Source organism: Salvia hispanica, chromosome 3 (genome assembly GCF_029641045.1).
Source record: "Salvia hispanica isolate PSC_SH4W2 chromosome 3, Shi_PSC_v1, whole genome shotgun sequence".
NCBI lineage: Eukaryota > Viridiplantae > Streptophyta > Magnoliopsida > Lamiales > Lamiaceae > Salvia > Salvia hispanica.
The window spans coordinates 14,994,889-15,015,144 of NC_142694.1; the positions used below are offsets into that span (position 1 = coordinate 14,994,889).

General features: G+C 32.7%; 1 protein-coding gene across 1 annotated transcript; it reads right to left on the reverse strand.

Annotated features, from left to right (window-relative positions):
- Positions 1–2,106: 2,106 nt before the first annotated feature.
- LOC148930230 (uncharacterized) lies at positions 2,107–9,719 on the reverse strand. The gene is made up of 2 exons (XM_089066394.1): positions 8,778–9,719; positions 2,107–2,484 (listed from the first exon to the last, which is right to left on the reverse strand). The coding sequence occupies exons 1-2, from the start codon at positions 9,717–9,719 to the stop codon at positions 2,107–2,109; spliced, it is 1,320 nt and encodes a 439-aa protein (XP_088922520.1).
- Positions 9,720–20,256: the final 10,537 nt, after the last annotated feature.

Below are 20,256 nucleotides of genomic sequence, written 5' to 3' on the forward strand. Positions count from 1 at the left end.
CGATAAAGACCATGCATTGCATATTTGCATGAACATGATAGATTGTACATTTATGTAGTACTAGCTATTAATTTTTGAAACTGTGATAATGTACTTATGCGATTTGTTTTACATCGTAAAGTGTATTCAAATAGTTTGAGACAGGCCGTACTTGCGACCCAAATAGTCACTTAGGCCATTAGTGGGCAGATTATTTTATTTGTCTAGGGCCTAATAAGGGGGATAGTGTGATAACTGTAGAGAGCCCAATTTAGCCAGGACATTTGTGTGAGCGATAGGCGAAATTTTTTTTTTCTGTTGCACCAACCTCAAATATATGTACTAGTAGGTTTTTTACTAGGTCCTCTTTTCATCTCAATCTTTCATTCTTCCTTGCAATTTCTTCCTTGTTGGCATGCAATTCTCCACAAATCTCCTTTGATTCGTCAGCAGATACTCCCAATTCCCAAAACCTCACTCATGCGGATTTTATCACGCCCGCATCAAAGTTTCTTGATTGATTTCAAGTTTTGGGGAGAGAGTAGTTAAGTGTGAATTTGTTGAGTTAGTGGAGGATGAGTCCACTAACTCAAAATAAATTGTGTCCTTTTATTTTTTATCATGAGATTTTATGTATTGTTATTTTGTGAATTAAAGAAAAGAAATTAAAGTAAAAGGGCGGAACAAGTAAAAGTTATCTTATTTTTATTTTAGGAAATATTTCATTTGAAATGGGACAAAGAGAATATAATGAATGAAAGACTTTGTTCGGGTTGGAAATACTAAGTTTGAAGAAAAGTGAGGCCTATTAGAACAGTGGCGGCGGCAAGAGCTATAACACTCCATGGGCTCCGAAACTAGGTGTTGATGAGGTCCGCCATCCTTGTCCTCGCTTGATTGTTGCAGTTCTCCTCAATACTGTTCTTCACATAACATAAAAGTTCGTCGTTTGAGTATCCATAAGTATCAATGGTTTTAAACATCTTTAGGCTTGCTCTCATAATCTCATTGGTTCACCGACCAAAACGGACTGTTCCGGTTCAGTTCTTATGCTTTTACGAGTTACGACAGAATGGACGGTTCTGTCTTTGCCACTTTGGCATAACATGTCAAGAACCTCTTTCTCGAATGGCTCCACCAGCTGCAGTTGTAGAGTCAGGCGGTGGTTTTGTGGTGTAATGGTATAATAGGCCGAGGGAAACCACACTGGGTCATAAAAGTTGTGATCGCACGTTCACATTAAGATTAAAATAATTATAACTAGTTTTAGCTTAAACAAAGACTGAAATCATAGCATTCAAAAAAGTCAAAGCCCTACCCACCATCCATCATTAGTCCTGTCACTCAACTCAATTTTTATATAGATATATGCTCTATAAAGTTATTTTGTTTTTGTTGTGGTATATTCTACGCTAATTGATGTGCATTAGATAGTACTAACCTTTCTCAGGGTCTTTCTTCTTTAGGTAAAAATTAAACATTTTAACCAATTTACTTTTTCTATTCATTTTTATTCACTTTAATTACTATTCCTTGTAAATAGAGATTCTTCTTTTCGCCATAGAAATTAAGAATAGTATGTTAAAGGGATGGTAAATAAAGTAAGATAGACGAAGAAAATAAATTAAAAGAGAGTGTTATTTTTTGCCAAAAATAAAAATGACTCAGCTATCAACTTCCAAACTAGAAAAATGGTTCTATTAACATGGAACGAAACAGATGGAGTACTTAATTTCTAAATTCATTATCCATGTGTCCCAAGCATGTCCCTCAATATGGGATGAATGGAGTTATATTTTTCTCCTTAACACTTCAATATATTTAGTTTCGGGGACTGTAGGCACTTACCAATTTACGGTATTTTAAAATTAATTTCATTTTATCTTATTTAGAAGACTATTGAGATAGGATTGATCGAATCATGGAATCTATTAATTGAATTGAAGATACGTTGGAGCCTATTTTAGGAAAAATATCCGTTTAGCTAAAAATAGTTTTGTACTTTCATATTGGGGAACATAGAACATAATGCATAAGATGAAACTGAAAAAAAAAACACGTACTTAATTGACATGTGACATTCAGCAGCCCAAAAAAGCAACACAAAGTGGAATCAAGTGGCAGTGTTCATTTTTTACATGGATAGATTGTGAAGTAGGTTTGTAGAAAAGTGAGGCATATCAGAAAAGCGGCGGTAGCAAGAGCTATAACAGTCCGCGGACTCCGAAAATTGGTCTTCATGAGATCGGCCGTCCACGTCCTCACTTTGCTGTTGCAGTGCTCCTCAATCCCCATCTTCACGTCACGAAAAAGGCCACGTGTCCGGTTCGAGTATCCATACGTATCAATGCTTTTAAATATCTCAACCACATCTTCATCGCTCGCCAGCAGGCCGTACAGTATGCCCTTCTCCCGCAACACCTTCACATCGTTGGCATTGTGGATCAGCGCTTTCATGAAGTTGAAGTACGTCGTCACCGCGAAGTCTGTGCGTGTCTCAGGCGACTGTAAGTTTTATGTCTCACATATGTGACATGTGATAGAATCCTAAATAGAATTGGATTTTTAATATAATACATTAACTTGGTATAAGACACAATTTTCCCTAATTAATTAGCTATCAATTGAATATATTGATTTAAATGGGATGTTTCCTAGTTAGTTTAATTGTTGACTAATATTATATGTTTCCTAGTAGTATATTGCTATTAAGGAAATTGGGATATTTATATGTCTTGATTAGCATTAATTTAGTCAAGAATATATATGGTTTTGATTGTCATGAATTTGACGTTAATTATGTTATTGACTAACAAAATCAAATCAAATTATCATGATCAATTATTTAATTTGATTTTGGTATTACTTGGTCAAAAAGAAACGTCCTAATAAAATAGCCACTTTGATGGAAAGGGCTTTAATATTTTATAATTAGGGTTTGTCCTCTCTCTGCCTATAAATACAAGTGTGGGATCCCATCAAATCACACACATTAAAAGAACACATAAACGAGGGAAAGAGAGAGAAACAAATCCTTGGAGTTGGAGTTGCGCTACTACACCAAAGAAAGTCCGAGGAAGTTCTCCGTCTTCCCCAATCGCTTCCGCTATGGATCATAAAGGTAAGTTTTCGATCCATTATGTTTATGGTTTTACGTGAAATACATGATGTTCGAAGATCTTGCTTTATTTATATTCAATTATGTATTCTTGAATATATGATGATAAAATTATGTCCAACATGTGGTATCAGAGCCAGGTTGAGAACTCATGTATTTTCGTATTATTGAAAAACCATAATTTTTGTTTTTTCAATTTGAATAAACTATTGATGAATTGAGAATTATGTATTCTTGTATATTTGGTTTCGGTAATTAAATCTCTTTCGACATTTAATGGATTATGATTTCAAATAAAGTTGATTCCTTTCATGTATTACGTATTTAATGAATTCGCATGACTAATCTAATAACTATATTTTGATTGGCTGTCTCAATGAAATAATTGTTTCCACATGAACCGAGAGAAAACATATGATGGAATCGGTAATTTAGTTTATTTAATTTTGTTCGCATATGTATGTGAATTGTACTGTTTAATTAGTGTATCAATTAAAGATTGCTTATTTTGTATGATTATATGTGAAAAATATATATGGTGAATTCACGTGTGTTTGTATATATAACACATTATGCATATCGTTTATTTTAACTTGATGAATTGAGATTTTAATTAAATGTTTTATGATTATGAATCTACCGAGACGGTGGAATGAATGATTACATAATTCAATTCTCGTTTTAACATATATTTTGATTATATTATGTTTATTTTGCAATCACCAAAGTGGGGCAAAATAAGAAGAGTCTATAATCAAACTCATATTAAAATTTGTTTAAGCAATTAATCTCTATACATTCTTGATTATATTATGTTTATTTTACAATCACCAAAGTGAGGTAAAATAATAGTTTATAATCAAATTAAGTGAAAATCTGCTTAAGCAATTAATCGCTATACATTCTTGATTATATTATGTTTATTTTGCAATCACCAAAGTGAGGTAAAATGAGAAGAGTTTATAATCAAGTTAATATGAAAATCTATGTATGCAATTAATCATCATGCTTGTTGTGGCTATTCATTATCTAAATAGTTTGTTTGTTATAAGGTCTAGATTCCCAAAGGAAATAGTCTTTGTGACATAATAAACACTAATGGAGTTAATAATTTAAATTGGTGTCGATTACCCAAAGGTAACGCCAATTTATTATTACTCAATTATTGAACTAAGATGTGGATATTAAAAGCATGATTTTTGTTATTGTATGAAGACTACCCAAAGGAGTTTTCATAATTGCCTCATGATATGGGTTTTCAAATAAATGTTCGTGTTACTATTCAAAGCTTTTATATGTGAGCATTCAGATCTTAATTGCTCCTATAATGTAAAAACATATATTTTTTGCTACTAGTATGTTTACCTCAAACATTCCCCAATTTATTGGAACTAACTTCTTTGAATGGAAAGAGAAACTTAAGTTCACTCTTGAAGTAATGGACTTGGACCTAACACTGTTGAATGATAAATCAATTATTTTATGATCAAAGTAGTTGGCTGATTACCCATAATGCTAGGGAAAAATCTAACAGGACTAAGTTTACAGTTGACATTGCAAAAGAATATTTGCAGAATGTTGAGAATCGCTTCACAACTGCATATAAAGTCTATTGCAGGAAAACTTATGAAGGATCTCATGAGCATGCAATATAATGGTTCTCGGACTATGTACGAGCATGTGATGGACATAAATAATATCTCTTCTGAGCTGAAGTTAGGATTATAGGTGAATGAGAATTTCCTTGTCCAATTGACCCTAATTTCCTTACCTCCTCAATCTGGACCATTCCAAATTGATTCACTATAAAAGATTAGTGGACTCTTAAAGAATTGGGAAACGTATTGGTCTAGGAGGAGCATAAGATGAAGAAGTATGGAATGAGTGCATCTCATGCTCACACTGCTACTGAAGGAGTATCTAAAGGATAATATTCATTCGAATTTATCATTCTTATGGCATAAAGGAACTGGATCATATTTCTAGTGAAAGAATTGAGAGGCTTATAAAGGATAATATTCATTCGAATCTATACTTTACAAGCATTACAGTTTGTGTGGATTGTATTAAATGAACAAACCAAACACAATACTAAAAATGCCACAAGAAACAATGAGCTCCTTAAATTATATATACAAATATTTGCGGACCTTTGATGTCTCGACTTTTGGTGGATAAAAATATTTTATCACCTTTATTGACGATTTTTTTCGCGTTATGGATTTATTTATTGCAAGAAAAATCTCAGGCACAATTGAACATTTTATGACTGAGGTTGAAAAGTAATTAAATAGAAAGGTGAAAATTATTCGATCCGATAGAGGTGGTGAATTTTATGGTCGTACCACTAAAATAAGTCAATTACATGGACCTTTAGCCAAATACTTAGAAAAGCATGGCATTTATGCTTAATATACTATGCCAAGTACGTCTCAGCAGAATGATGTTGCTGAGAGACGAAACCGAACTCTCATGGAAATGGTTAGAAGCATGATAATTCTACCTTACCCATAATGTTGTGAATCTATGCTCTTAGAACCACTATTTATGTATTAAACCGGGTTTCTAGTAAGGTTGTACCAAAGACTCTATTATGAACTTTGGGCAGGTAGAAAACCCAGTTTGCAGCACCTTCATGTTTAGGGTTGTTCAGTGGAAACTAGAGTATACTCTTCGCAGAAAGAAAAAAAATGGATTTTAGACAATTATTGGTTATTTTATGGGTTACCAGAAAAATCCAAAGGGTATAGGTTTTATTGTCCTAATGATAGCATGGGAATTGTGGAAACTGGAAATATATGATTCTTTGAGAATGGTGAGATCAGTGGGAGTTTTAACACTCATAATATGGTCATTAATGAAATAAGGGTATAACCTTCTTCCCTCATTTCCTCAAGAATTAAGTGTGGCAAATATTGTTGAACAGCCTAACAATATTTGAATGACCAACCACTTAATGATGATGCCAAAGTCATTGAACATGGGTGTGGAAGAAGCATCTACAGAAGTGCCATTTCTGATGACTATGTGGCATATCTCCAAGAATCCGAATGTGATATAGGAATACGTAATGATCCAGTTTCATGTTCACTAGCCATTAAGTGTAATAATTCTACTAAATGGATTGATGCATGATAGATGAGTTAAAATCTATGGATTAAAGTCTGGGACCTTGTCGAATTACCCGATAAACAAAAGTGTATTGGGTGTAATTGGGTCTTCATGACCAAATTCGACATAAATGGTTTCATCTAACGATTTAAAGTCAAACTTGTTGCCAAAGGTTATACTCAGAAAAGATAGCATTGATTGTAAATAGCCTTTCTCTTAAGTATCAAAGAAGGGCTCACTTAGAATCATTTTGGCACTTGTAGCCCATTTTGACTTGGAACTACATTAAATGGATGTGAAAATTACTTTTCTAAATGATGATTTGGAAGAAGAAGTCTACATGGAACAACCTGAAGGCTTCATTAAGAAAAGGGAATGAACATTTAGTCTTCAAACTTAAGATCAATTTATGGACTGAAACAGGCTTCTCGACAATGGTATTTTAAATTCCATGACACTATTACTGCTTTTGGTTTTAAAGAGAACACTGTTGATCGGTGCATATACCTCAAGGTTAGTGGGAGCAAGTTCATATTTTTGGTTTTGTATGTTGATGATATATTGCTTGCTAGTAGTGACATTGGATTACTACATGACACTAAAATTATCTCTCTAAAAATTTCAACATAAAAGATATGTATGAGACATCCTATGTCATAGGATAGAAATATCTTGTGATCAATCACGTGGACTCTTGGATTGTCTCATAAAAGCCACATAGATCAAATCTTTTAGAGAGATACGGCATGAGTGCATGTTCTCCAAGTGTTGTTCCAATTCATAAAGGTGACAAATTCAGTTTGAATCAATGTCCAAAAACTGAATAAGAACAGAATGAGATGAAAAATATTTTTTATGCATCTATCGTGGGAAGTTTGATGCATGCTCAAGTATGTAAGCTTTGCGCTTCAAATTGTTAGGTCGTTACCAAAGTAACCCTGACATTAAACATTGGAGAGCTGCAAAGATAATAATGAGATACTTAAAGGGAACAAAAGATTATTAAGGAAATCTGATCAACTAGAAATGATTGGATTTCCATTAAAGCTAAATTTATGGCTTGCTTTGAAGCATTAATGATTGCAAAATTTTATTTCAGGTCTTGGTATTGTCTCCTTAATATCCAAGCCCTTGAAATGTATTGTGATAATAATGCAATCGAATCTTTCTTTAAGAATGACAAGTATTCAAAGGAGCTAAACACATGGAATTAAATTTTCTTGTCATGAAAGATGAAGTTCAGGAACAAATAATATCTATAGAATGTATAAGCACACAGCTTATAGTGTTGACCCGTTGACTAAGGCGTTACCGCCTAAGACATTTATGGAATAAGTTAACATAATGGGTCTTGGGTATGGAAACGTCTAACCTTTATGTTTCCATGTTGGTTCAGACACTTAAGTTATAGATATTTTGAATTCAATAAAGTTGTTTCTACTTTTCCTGCATATACTTATTATTTGATATGCATATGTACGTTTTTAGTATTAATGCAGGGGTCTTGAAATAAGACAATTACGGACGCGGTGTCACTTATAGATTATATTAGAGTGGATATTGGTGATGTGGTACATGGAAGGAACTATGTCGATTGAATGATATATGCCCGCCATGACTCTCATTAGTAGTTCCTCTAATATAATACTTATGTTTGCCAATAATGAAAATATTTATAAAGTCCAATATTATGCGCGCCTTATGTTTATTATATCTATTTTACTGTGGCTCTATCACGTGTGACAAGTGGGAGAATCGAAAACTTTGTGTCCCACATGTTCGCCAAGTGGGAGAATGTAAGTTTTATGTCTCACATATGTGACATGTGATAGAATCCTAAATAGAATTGGATTTTTAATATAATACATTAACTTGGTATAAGACACAATTTTCCCTAATTAATTAGCTATCAATTGAATATATTGATTTAAATGGGATGTTTCCTAGTTAGTCATTAATTGTTGACTAATATTATATGTTTCCTAGTAGTATATTGCTATTAAGGAAATTGGGATATTTATATGTCTTGATTAGCATTAATTTAGTCAAGAATATATATGGTTTTGATTGTCATGAATTTGACGTTAATTATGTTATTGACTAACAAAATCAAATCAAATTATCATGATCAATTATTTAATTTGATTTTGGTATTACTTGGTCAAAAAGAAACGTCCTAATAAAATAGCCACTTTGATGGAAAGGGCTTTAATATTTTATAATTAGGGTTTGTCCTCTCTCTGCCTATAAATACAAGTGTGGGATCCCATCAAATCACACACATTAAGAGAACACATAAACGAGGGAAAGAGAGAGAAACAAATCCTTGGAGTTGGAGTTGCGCTACTACACCAAAGAAAGTCCGAGGAAGTTCTCCGTCTTCCCCAATCGCTTCCGTTATGGATCATAAAGGTAAGTTTTCGATCCATTATGTTTATGGTTTTACGTGAAATACATGATGTTCGAAGATCTTGCTTTATTTATATTCAATTATGTATTTTTGAATATATGATGATAAAATTATGTCCAACAGCGACATCTCGAACGCGATGATATTGGAGAAGTATACTTTGGTGTTGTCGGTGAGGTAGAAGGACGGAAGCCGGAGCTCAGAGTAGAAGGCGAAGGAGGCGAACTTGATGTCCGTCAAGCAACTTGAGCTTCGCCGGAAATGAATGCCCTTTGCCTTCAGATCTGTTACCGACCGAAACGGACTGTTCACCATTTTCCACACGGTTCTCGAGCTTTCCTTCATTATTACCCAATTTTCTTGGTTGCCAGCGAGGCTGAGGAGGGTGCGGCGTGAAGCTTCTAGAAGGTGAAGAGGCTCTTCTCCTTTTCCGTTTTCCCACGGAAGTTGTGTGATCCTTTTGTAACCACCGAAAACAATAGGCTCTCTTCCTTCATTATTTCCCCATGGAATATGTGGCGTTATGCTGTTATCCCCGAAAACAATGAGGTTCATGTAGTCGCACAGCAACGAATGGGGATGAGGGTGTATTAACGAGATGAGCCAAAACGGAATCTGATTCTCCAGCATTCTCACATCTCCGTACATGAGCAGATTCCCGGACATTCCGAGGCGTCGGCAGATTAGGGTGTAACAGTCGCCTCCAATCATGTAGCCGATGAGGAAGCAGGCGTCGCGAAGCATCATTTCAGCCAATTCTTTGTCGGTGTAGCCATCTGCTCCGCCGTAGAAATGGCGGATTTCGTCTATCCGTTCATGGATTTTGGTCAGGAGGGAGAGTCTGCGGTTGGCGTCTCCGCAGACTAAATCACGGAGCTCGTTCTTGAGTGGGTCCACCAGTTTCCGTTGTGGATGGCCGCGGTGGTGGTATGGGCCGAGGGGAACAACTTGTGGCTCGTAAATGTGATTCTTCCCGCGTCGCACGTGCTCTGGCACTCTGTAGAGCATGCGCCACGGAGCTTGGATGCAAACGCTGTGAGGTTTCTCTTCCTTTTTAAGACTGCGGTGAGCTATGGGTACGCTTTGAGTTTCCTCACCCATCTCTAAAATGCACTCTAAACCCATAAGTGTGTTATGAACACAACTAGGTTTTAAAGACCATATATAGTAGTATATGTGTTATACTCCCTCCGTCCACGAAAATTCGTCCCGGTTTGACCGGGCACGGGTTTTAAGAAATGTAATGAAAAGTGAGTTGAAAAAGTTAGTGGATTGTGGTTCCTACTTTTAAAGTATTAGTTTTATAATAAAATGTGAGTAGGAATGAGTTAGCGGAATATGGGGTCACTACCAAAAATGGTAAAAGTGAAATGGGACAAATTTTGGGGGACAGACGGAAATGGAAAATTGGGACAAATTTTCGTAATATAACTCGCTCCCTGAACGATTTAAATATCTGTTTTGAAGATTCATTTATTATTTTGAGATGTTCACAAGTTTAAAAATTCATTTATCTTTTTTCTATTTTTGGTATGCGGATCTCACATACTTCACTCACAATTTCTTCTAAAACTAATACTCCCGTCCCACAAAGTTTGTCTTATATTACAACTCACAATTTATTCTAAAACTAATACTCCCGTTCCACAAAGTTTGTCCTATTTTACCATTTTCGTCCGTCCCACTTAGAATCTTACAGAAAAATAGGCATTGAATACACTCATCAATCTCTTCTATGTGGGACTCTTATTTTACTATACAACTCCATTTAATAAAAAGTCAAACAATTTCTTAAAATCTGCGCTAAGTCAAATTGATACAAACTTTGTGGGACGGAAGGAGTAGTACTCTCTTCATCTCAGCCTAATTGAGACGTTTCCATTTCTGCATAAGAAATTAGGCAGTGATTTTTGGTGAATTAAATTATACTAGTAACAAAATACGAGAGAGAATAAAATAGAAAAATGAAAAAGTAGAATAAAGTAATGCTAGTAAAAATAAAGTATGAGAGATAAGAGGATAATTAGGATTATTGCCAAAAAAAAAAAACATAGTCTCATTTGGAACGGCCAGGTCCACCACGAGTCTCATTTGGGACCGCCACGATGATAATTCGGATTAAAAAGTAGGAGTATCACTTAGATTGAGATAATCCAAAAAGGATCTCTTCTTCCACCAAAAATAGTCTCATTTGGGACCGCCACGAGTTTTAATAAAAGATTACTAAAGTAAGAGAGAAAGACGAGTAAAATATGAGAGATAGGACACTTTCCATTTGTAAAAATGAGATTATTTTTGTGGATATTCCAAAATGACAAAATAAGACTATTTGTTGTGGATGGATGTAGTATATCTCACTTACGCTGGGACGAAAGGAGTACCATAAATAGTATTTATATTCCAGTAATTTTTTTTTCTTTCGCTTTTTTTCAAAAATTTAAATAATTTCTTAATATCAGTGTCGAATTAAAATACTCCCTCCGTTCCATAGTAATAGAGACATTTCATTTTGCACACTCATTTTGAAAAAATAATTATAAATAGTTAAAGTGGAGAAAAAGTAAAGTAGGAGAGAGAATGTTGTAGATAAAACTCTTCTCTACATTATTCTCTCTCTTACTTTACTCTCTCTCCACTTTAACTATTTAATACTCCCTTCGTCCCAAGGTATTAGACCAACTTTCCTTTTTGGGATGTCCCAACATATTAGACTCGTTTCCTTTTTTAGCAAAAAGTATTTATCCTATTTTATTCTCCACCTACTTTTTTCTCTCTTCTCTCCCCTACTTTTTCCCTCTCTCATACTTTACTCTCTTCACTTTAACTATTTAAATATCAATTCCTTAAATCATGTGTCCAAAATAAGTGAGTCTAATACTCCAGGATGGAGGAAGTATCATTTTCTCAAAATAAGTGTATAAAATGAAATACCTCTATTATTGTGGAACATTTGTTTAAACGGTGAATGAATGAAAAACACCTAGAAGTAGTATACAGAGCAGAGGTGGTTATCGGGTTGCTGGGGACTGGGAAAGAAGATTCAGCTTTGAAAAAGTAAATAATATTATAATATTAATATATTATAAAACGTCTTTGTAACAAGAACAATGATGTTGAAATGTTTCTGAAAGATACTACCGTGTTCATATTCTTTTAAATTATAAGTGCAATCAATTATTTAAAAGTTAAAACGTTTCTTTAAATGAAATGAGTTGCTTAAAAAATTGTAACATGCTAAATTTAAATAGTTTTTGTTTTAATTTTGATATAAGGAGAGCACGCAAATTTCAAATTAGTTTTCTAAAAATAACTATAATATAAATTTTTTAATATATTTTCATTTTATTTATGATCATAATTTACAAAATCAGGTTATGCCGTCGGAAGCAGGGGAGTTTCATCATACATCATCATAAATTTGGCACCCCCAGAACCGAATGGGAAGAGACGGACCTCGTCATCTTCTCATGCGTAGAAAACATCAAACGAGCTTCAACGTTGATTTTGTCCACCATCTAATGCACTTTTTATTAGCACTATAATTATTTGTAAGTAAACAAAACAGAAATAGTATAGCTATTATGTAAGCACATGATATTGAAACACATGGAATAAGTTTACGGACTGGGAAATAGATTTGGTTGATTTTTAAAACTAAATAAAGTAATTAAACAAGTAAACAGAACAATTAGAAAAAAAAGAATTTCATAGAGAAGATTTGTAGTTTAAGGGAATTTCATAGAGAAGATTTGTAAGTTTAAGTAATTAAACAAGTAATTAAAACAATTAGAAAAAAAAAGAATTTCATAGAGAAGATTTGTAGTTTAAGGGAATTTCATAGAGAAGATTTGTAGTTTAAGGGAATTTCATAGAGAAGATTTGTAAGTTTAAGTAATTAAACAAGTAAATAAAACAATTAGATTTGTAAGTTTAAGGGAATTTCATAGAGAAGATTTCACTACTTTATCTCCATCTGGTCGAGACGAGACGAGACGTCTTTGTCTTTTTTCTTTTTTTTAAACAGTTTCCTTTTTATTATATATAAACTCCTAAGAAATGAGGAAATTACAACTGAGGTTAAGAGGGCTCGAACTCGGTATCTCATACATTGATGTCTAAGCTCCTTTGTCTTGTACTAGAGATCGATGCATGATGGGGAGCCAATTCTTGAGAAAGCGTGCCACCCCTCTCCCCCTCATGCGGCGCTCTTCCGTCTACTCGCGGGCCTATGAGTCGACGCATACAATGCTGTTGAATATTTTATTTTTTTATTATGGGATATTGACATCTAATATCACAAAACTTTCAAAAAGTTGGGTTTTTCCCACGAACTTTAAAATTGGCAAATAATATCACGAACTTTACCCCGGGTTTGTTTTTTCCCACGAATGAAATAATTCATGTTATTTTAATAGATTGAAGAACAATTTTGGAGGGTGTGCTTCAAGAAAAACTATCTTCAAAGATTGAAAAACTTGAAACTTTCAAAATTGTTGTCGAGAAATTAAGGAAAAAAATCGGTATCATAATATTATTTGTGGGAATTTTTTCATTCATGGGAAAAAAACAAACACATGGTAAAGTTTGTGATATTATTTGTCAATTTTAAAATTCGTGGGAAAACCCAACTTTTTAAAAGTATCGTGATATTAAATGCCAATATCCCTTTTATAAAAGATCGGATGATTTGTATTTTTTTGAAGTATTTAAGTATGGCCCATAATTGATCCTTTAGATGCGTTTCTGAGTGAAGTTGTTACAGATATAAGCAGTGGCGGAGCCACGCTGGGGCTGGGGGGCCCTTGGGCCCCTCAGCCATTTTACAATTACCCTATATATTATATATGTATAAAGCTATGTTCAAATATGCTTCTAGCTCAGCTGGATCCTTTGTTCGCCTACCATCTGCGAGTCCAGAGATCGAAACCAGTTAAGGTCGGATTGTCTTGCATTTTTTATATGTATTTCTCTTTTATGTTTAATTCTCTATTAAGTTTTATAATAAAATGTGAGTGAAGTGAGTTAGTGGTTAAGAATGAGGTGTGACTCTTAATTGGGGACGGACCGAAATGAAAAAGTGTGACTCTTAATCGGAGATGAAGGGAGTATATTTATATCTATTCTCTTTCATTTAAAATTTAAAAACATACATATATCTAAGAATAAAATTATCCTTTAACCTCATAAATATGTGAAAAATAACATATATAGCATCGTTAATTTTATTGATAGGTTTTGATGATTTTCTCTTTTTATAGTTTCTATTGTTCATATTTTAATTATTTTTACTATATGTTCTCTTATCGATTCCTCCTATTGTTTATGTGGCTATGCCTCATCGGCTTTGGACTATATTACACCAAAAAAATTAAGTAATTATCTATAAGAAATTCGGGCCCCCCATTCGAAAATTTCTGGCTACGCCACTGGATATAAGTGTGGTCCAAAAATTTATATATTAATTGGGTTATCCATGATAATATATCAATAATTATCGTGAGTAGTATTACTTTCGTTCTAGCTAGTTAGGAAACTTATTAAGAGAAATCTACTTTGCAACATGCCTTTAACGAAAGACCAGAATGTAATAGCAAAATGGCTATATAGTTTAATGAAGAGTTGTAAAGGTGGAATTTACTGTGACAGATCCAAAAGTCCGAAAATGGGGGACGACATAAAATTTATAAAAAAAATTAAATATCAATGTTTTTTTAAATAAAAAAAAATATTAGCATTAGTATCGGTTGGTTGTAGTAACATTTTACATTTACGAGTATCCAAATCTTGAAACATTTTAAGATTTTTTCATTAAAAACAATAGTGGAAATAGATCTTTCATTATATAACACTAAATTGTCATTCAATTAATCATCTCTGATACATTTTGGTAGGTCAATCTTCACAATTTTCATGACACAAAATATTCCTCCAACGGATGTACTTGTTGCAAGTTAGATCAATACCAATTCAATCAAGAAAAAAATAAATGTAAAAGATCTATTTTTCTTAACCAATTGAAACTCTAGGTGTTTTTTTAAATAAATTTATCCATATACCTAATATAAAAGATATTACAATGTTGATGTAAATCGATCCATTTGAATTATTCAATTGAATCAAATATTTTTTAGTTAAAAAATTTGTGAAGGGAAACCATATTTTATTCTAATAATGAGAAAAACGCTAATGACATTCATGTACTCCCTCCGTCCCAATAAATATGAAATGTTTGCTTTTCGACACATGATTTTATGTAGTGTTGTTTTGTGAGTTAAAGAAGAAATAATAAAGTAAAAAAGAGGGAAAAGTAGATAAAGTTATTTCTATTTTAAGAAACTTTTCATTTTTAATGGGAAAACCCAAAAAGGAAAACGTTTCATTTCTAGTGGGACAGAGGAAGTATTTAATAACAACAATTAGTGGATTAGAAAAGTTAGTGGGATATGTGGATGTGGCCTATTTTTTTATATAGGTTTTGTAATAAAATATGAGTGAAGTGAGTTAGTAGAATGTGAGACATATTTAAAATACTTTATATTTATGGTAAAAAGTTAAATGTGATTGTTGTTGTGAAATGTGATTCTTATCGTGGAATGGAGGGAGTCTTGACACACCAAAAGGCTTTGGCCTTTGCTTTTGCTTTCTCCTTTTTCTTTTGCTTTTACGTACGTTTGCCTTTCCTTTTGCACCCATTATTGAAATATTCCCAAATAAACAATCCAAATATCATCATTCACAACAAAGATTTTGTCGTTTCTAGCAGCAAAAAAGAAAATAAGTCTCCCACAAATTGGGATACTTTTATTTCAATATAAACATTGTAGAGTTTAATACTCCCAACATCTACTATAAGTGAAGCATATTAAAGTGGAAAAAAATAAAATACGTAAAAGATAAATAAAATAGTGATAATGATATTTATATTTTAAGAAATCTATCGATTAGGCTATCAGAGTGTTCGACATCCAAAAGAGTAAAATATTTCATTTAAATAAACATATTTTTCATTTGATATTTCTAATTTACATAGTAATTAATCAAATCAACTTGGTTTAGATAATGAAATCCACATCCTAACTCACAACACAAGAAATTATCAAATTTTCTAGGCATAAACTTTCCGGATGTGGAAAAAACAATTGTTTTCCGACGAAATTAAAGTGGAGTAATTAAAAATACCTAGAAATATATAATTCCAAATACTCAATATAGTTAAACAAATTAGGAATATCAAATAAATTATTTGGATTTCAGATCTTCAAATCTAATACGATGAACAATGGAAAACAACATCTTTCGGCTTTGTAAGTATTTTCGACTGAATTAACCAGCTAACAAAACGCTATAACAATTGAAAAGAAGTAATTTAGAGTTTATGTCTACAATTATTTTGTACTTCCTTCGTTCCATAATAGTTGAGTCATTTGGATACGTTCCATAACAGCAAAGTCATTTCCCTTATTAGTAGAAGTCAACGCATTTTTTTCTCACTATTTCTTCTCACTTATTTTATTCTCTCTTCATCACTCTAACTTTTTCATTTTCTACTTTATTCTTTCTTTACTTAACACAATTTTCCTTAAATCGCATGCTAAAAAGAAATATCTCCACTACTGTATAACGAAAAAAGTACTACTTACAATAAAAAATAGTATAAATAGTCTGAGCCAAAATAAATAATCTCATTTTAACTTATCTCCTCTAACAAATCGGAGATCACCTAACTGTAAATAACTTTACTTAGTTTCTATATACCGTGATTTTAGAGGAAGATGAGGTCTTTAAATATAAGCATTAGTCTTCTACGCATAACTCTTCCCGCAGTAATATGTATTTTCCCTTTTAGATTAAAATGGGTTTAGCATATTATGAAGTAACTCAGATTTATGAATGTTCTTTGTTTCAACTACTAATATATTTGGTCTTGTTACTTTGAACTAGAGGTACTTCAAAATTATTAGAAATGGGTCACTCACTCCTTAAAAGGCCTCATAAGGGGAAGTGTTATCCATCCTTATATAGAAGAGATAGGATCGTCACCAAACCGATGTGGGACAAGATATTAGAATTTTAACACGGGGACAAGATATTAGAATTTTAACACGGCCCCTCACGTGTGGGCCGGAATGACACATAGTGTTATCCATCCTTATATAGAAGAGATAGGATCGTCACCAAACCGATGTGGGACAAGATATTAGAATTTTAACACGGGGACAAGATATTAGAATTTTAACACGGCCCCTCACGTGTGGGCCGGAATGACACATCGGACTTCCATCACGTGGATAGGGCAAGAGAAGAGATAAAGAGATAAACCATCATCGACTTGGGCTCTGCTATAATACCATATTAGAAATGGGTCACTCACCCCTTAAAAGGCCTCATAAGGGAGAGGGTTATCCATCCTTATATAGAAGAGATAGGATCGCCATCAAACCGATGTGGGATAAGATATTAGAATTTTAACAAACATTTAATTGGTTTGTGAATATGACTTACATTAAGACGTAAAATAAAATTGAAAGTATAGAAACGTTTTTACTAGAATTGTGTTTCTAATTTGTTTGCAATGGCAGCTATATTTTTATTATTAATAAAGTGTGATTAAGCATTTGATTACAAGGAACGGGGATATATATCAAGCGGCCCAATTAGTGACTTAGAAGACTAGTGAGCCAATTATTTTATCAGTCTTGGCCCTTAGGGGATAAAGTGGGCTGCAGCTAGCAAATAATTAAATAGATTTCCATATTAAATAACGAATCAACCAAAACACAGCAACTCATTTATGTAGAATTATGATCTTATGCCCTGTTGATAGGAGATAAATAGAAAAAAAAATCAATGACGACAATGGATATAATAAATATAAAAACACATTAATCAAATATGTTTTGTTCTAAATAAGATTATACAAAGAAACAAATAAGCGAGAAATAATTCAAATATATCAAAATCCAAAAATCTAAGTAAAATACACTCTACATCCAATCTTCGCGATGTGTAATGCACATAGAGCAATATGCAACAGGAGAAGAAGCACAATGAGCACACAAGATTAGTGAGTGAATAGGCGAAATCATGCTTCATGATGCCTACTTAGTTGTATGCAATGTGCAATAAAACGAAACTTATAACCCAATTGGTCAACGTCTAAGAATATTTTAGTTATTGTTCATGTAACGTGATATGTGTATGATGAAAAAACAAATTTCATCATGGATATATCTTTAATACACCCAAACCAATCATTTTGAGCGAGTAATTGAGCTATGGCATTTTAGGAGACAACAAGATATACATAGCTTCCATGGACAAACAAGGAAAAAGAGGACTCTTTACCTATAGAAGCTTTGCATCACACTTGCCTCAACCTCATTTAGACACAAGAATATTCAAGTAACATTTTGCAACTAATTATCACTAAATATATTCAACCGTGTTAACAAAAAAAGCTCTAGAACCAAGTAACATGTGAAGAACACTCTATTTTAGTCAGCAACAAATATGATAAATAAAGGCATTCATTTAAGAAGAAGTTGAAATTACTTAGATGGACATAAAGTTCTCATCCTTAGCCTTCTACAATCAACACCAACTTTCTTCCTTCTATGTCCACAACAATAGTAATGTATTATTGTCTAATCTTATTGCTTTTTAGATATCACATGAGAGGCATACAAACTTCAACCCAACATCTTACTTAGATTTCATGAAAACAATGAAAACAATGTTGATAATGTATAAGTGTTGTAGGAGAAAGGCAAATTGTACAAATATGTTGTAAGCAATGAAGAGGTTGCTGCATTGTTTAAAAGGATCAATACTTGCAATTTAGCAACTCTTCATGATTGCAAAACAAGATGTACAATATGTCTTTTTCTTGAAACATATTTACATCACCAACATTGTAGATCAGCGTAATAATGAAATTTAAGTAAGACATTAAGCTTAAGTCAGAATTATCTCAGATGACATCTTAAACGCAATAAGAATGGATAAGAATACTTAGCTATTGTTGTTGATGAAGAAGATATGAAGGTTAAATTGAGGATAGAAAGCAAAAGAAAAAAACATGATGTCCGTCAAGCACTTATAACTCTACCATAAATGAATGTCATATGCTTTCAAATTTTCATCACCGACCTAGAAGAATTGTTCATCCCTAGTCAATCGATTCTTGAGCTTTTTTTCCAACTCTTGGTTGATTATATTTGTTGATAATTAGTACAAAATTATTTGAATAATCTTCCGTCTTGTGAAGAGTGAGGTAATGGGATGCAAAGGTTAGACTAGGTGAAGAGGTTCTTTTCCTCTCTATATTCCATGAAAGTTATGTCATCCTATTATCTAAAAAAACATAATAGCTTAAAGACTTGCACAGAAATGATATGTCTCGATGTATTAAAGAGAAGAACATAATGGAATGTGATTATCCAGCGGCCTACACATATCTCGAAATACAAACAATATCCAAGACACTCACAGACGCCAACAAATTAAGTGGTAAGTTTCATTTCATTGCAAATAACATACAAGGAAGCATGAGACACAAATCATTATTTCATCAAGGCCAATCAATTGCATACACATTACATTTGGCATGTTTGAAACACACAAGTATAATTGGCGTGACCAATCAATCAAACAAGCGAATAGCATTAGCATTAGCTCTAGCATTATCAAAAAAATTTCTTCAAGAGAACCTTTTGTTTGAAAACCAGTCAAAAATCTCTTTCTCATGCACTGCAGATTTTAAACGCTGAAAAGCAATCTTATGCAATTTGGAGCCTAGTGCTCTGAATAAAATCTCAACAAAGACAACTCTAACAATTTTTCAATTAAAGTTACAAATTTCCTAGGATTATTTTATTTATTGAAATTTTATATAAATTGCAACTACATAACAACATACTCCTAGTTTCAAATGAAAATATAAACAATGTTTATTATCATCTATTGAAATAAAAAAACAAAATATAACGCTCGCCACATTTTTCCAATATTTGGTCCTAGCACATCATCAACAGGTGATTTTTCTCTCTGCAGGAAATTTAAAAATAGTCACTTTCAATATCACAAAAAAAAAAAAAAAAAAAAAAAAAAAAAAAAAATACTGCAAATTTAATTCAGTTATCAAACCAACCTGGTTTACATATTGAAATCCACTTCCATTAACTCAGAACACAAAAAAATTATCAAATTTTCTAGGCATAAACTTTCGTATTTGAAAAAATACGAAACTAAAGTGGAGTAATTAAAAATACAGAAATATATATAATTCTGGGTTTAGATCTACGAGTACTTTGTAAATCAAAAACCAAAATATAAAAAATAATTTTGCTATGCGTTTTTAATTATTTATGATCGAACAAGAGATAATATACCAAAATAATTCGGAATTTTTGTAGATTTAACATAATGAATGATGGAAACCAAGTTTATTTGCATACGCAATTCAGATCTGGAAGTATTTTCACAGTTTCGAGAATATTAGCTAACAAAATGCAATTACAATTAAAAAAACGTAATTTAGAATTTAGATCTACGATTCACTTGTATATTCCGAAACCGAAAGGATGGGATAGAAGCTCTGATCCAAAATTTAGAGGATTTTTAACCTACATCATATGGT

What these genes read in the sequence shown, in the direction of transcription:
- LOC148930230 (XM_089066394.1), bottom strand. Translation starts at nt 9,719, where the DNA reads ATGGGTGAGGAAACTCAAAGCGTACCCATAGCTCACCGCAGTCTTAAA. An exon ending in ACCTCACCGACAACACCAAA is followed by an intron (nt 2,485 to 8,777) that starts GTATACTTCTCC and finishes TAAAACTTACAG; the next exon opens with TCGCCTGAGACACGCACAGA.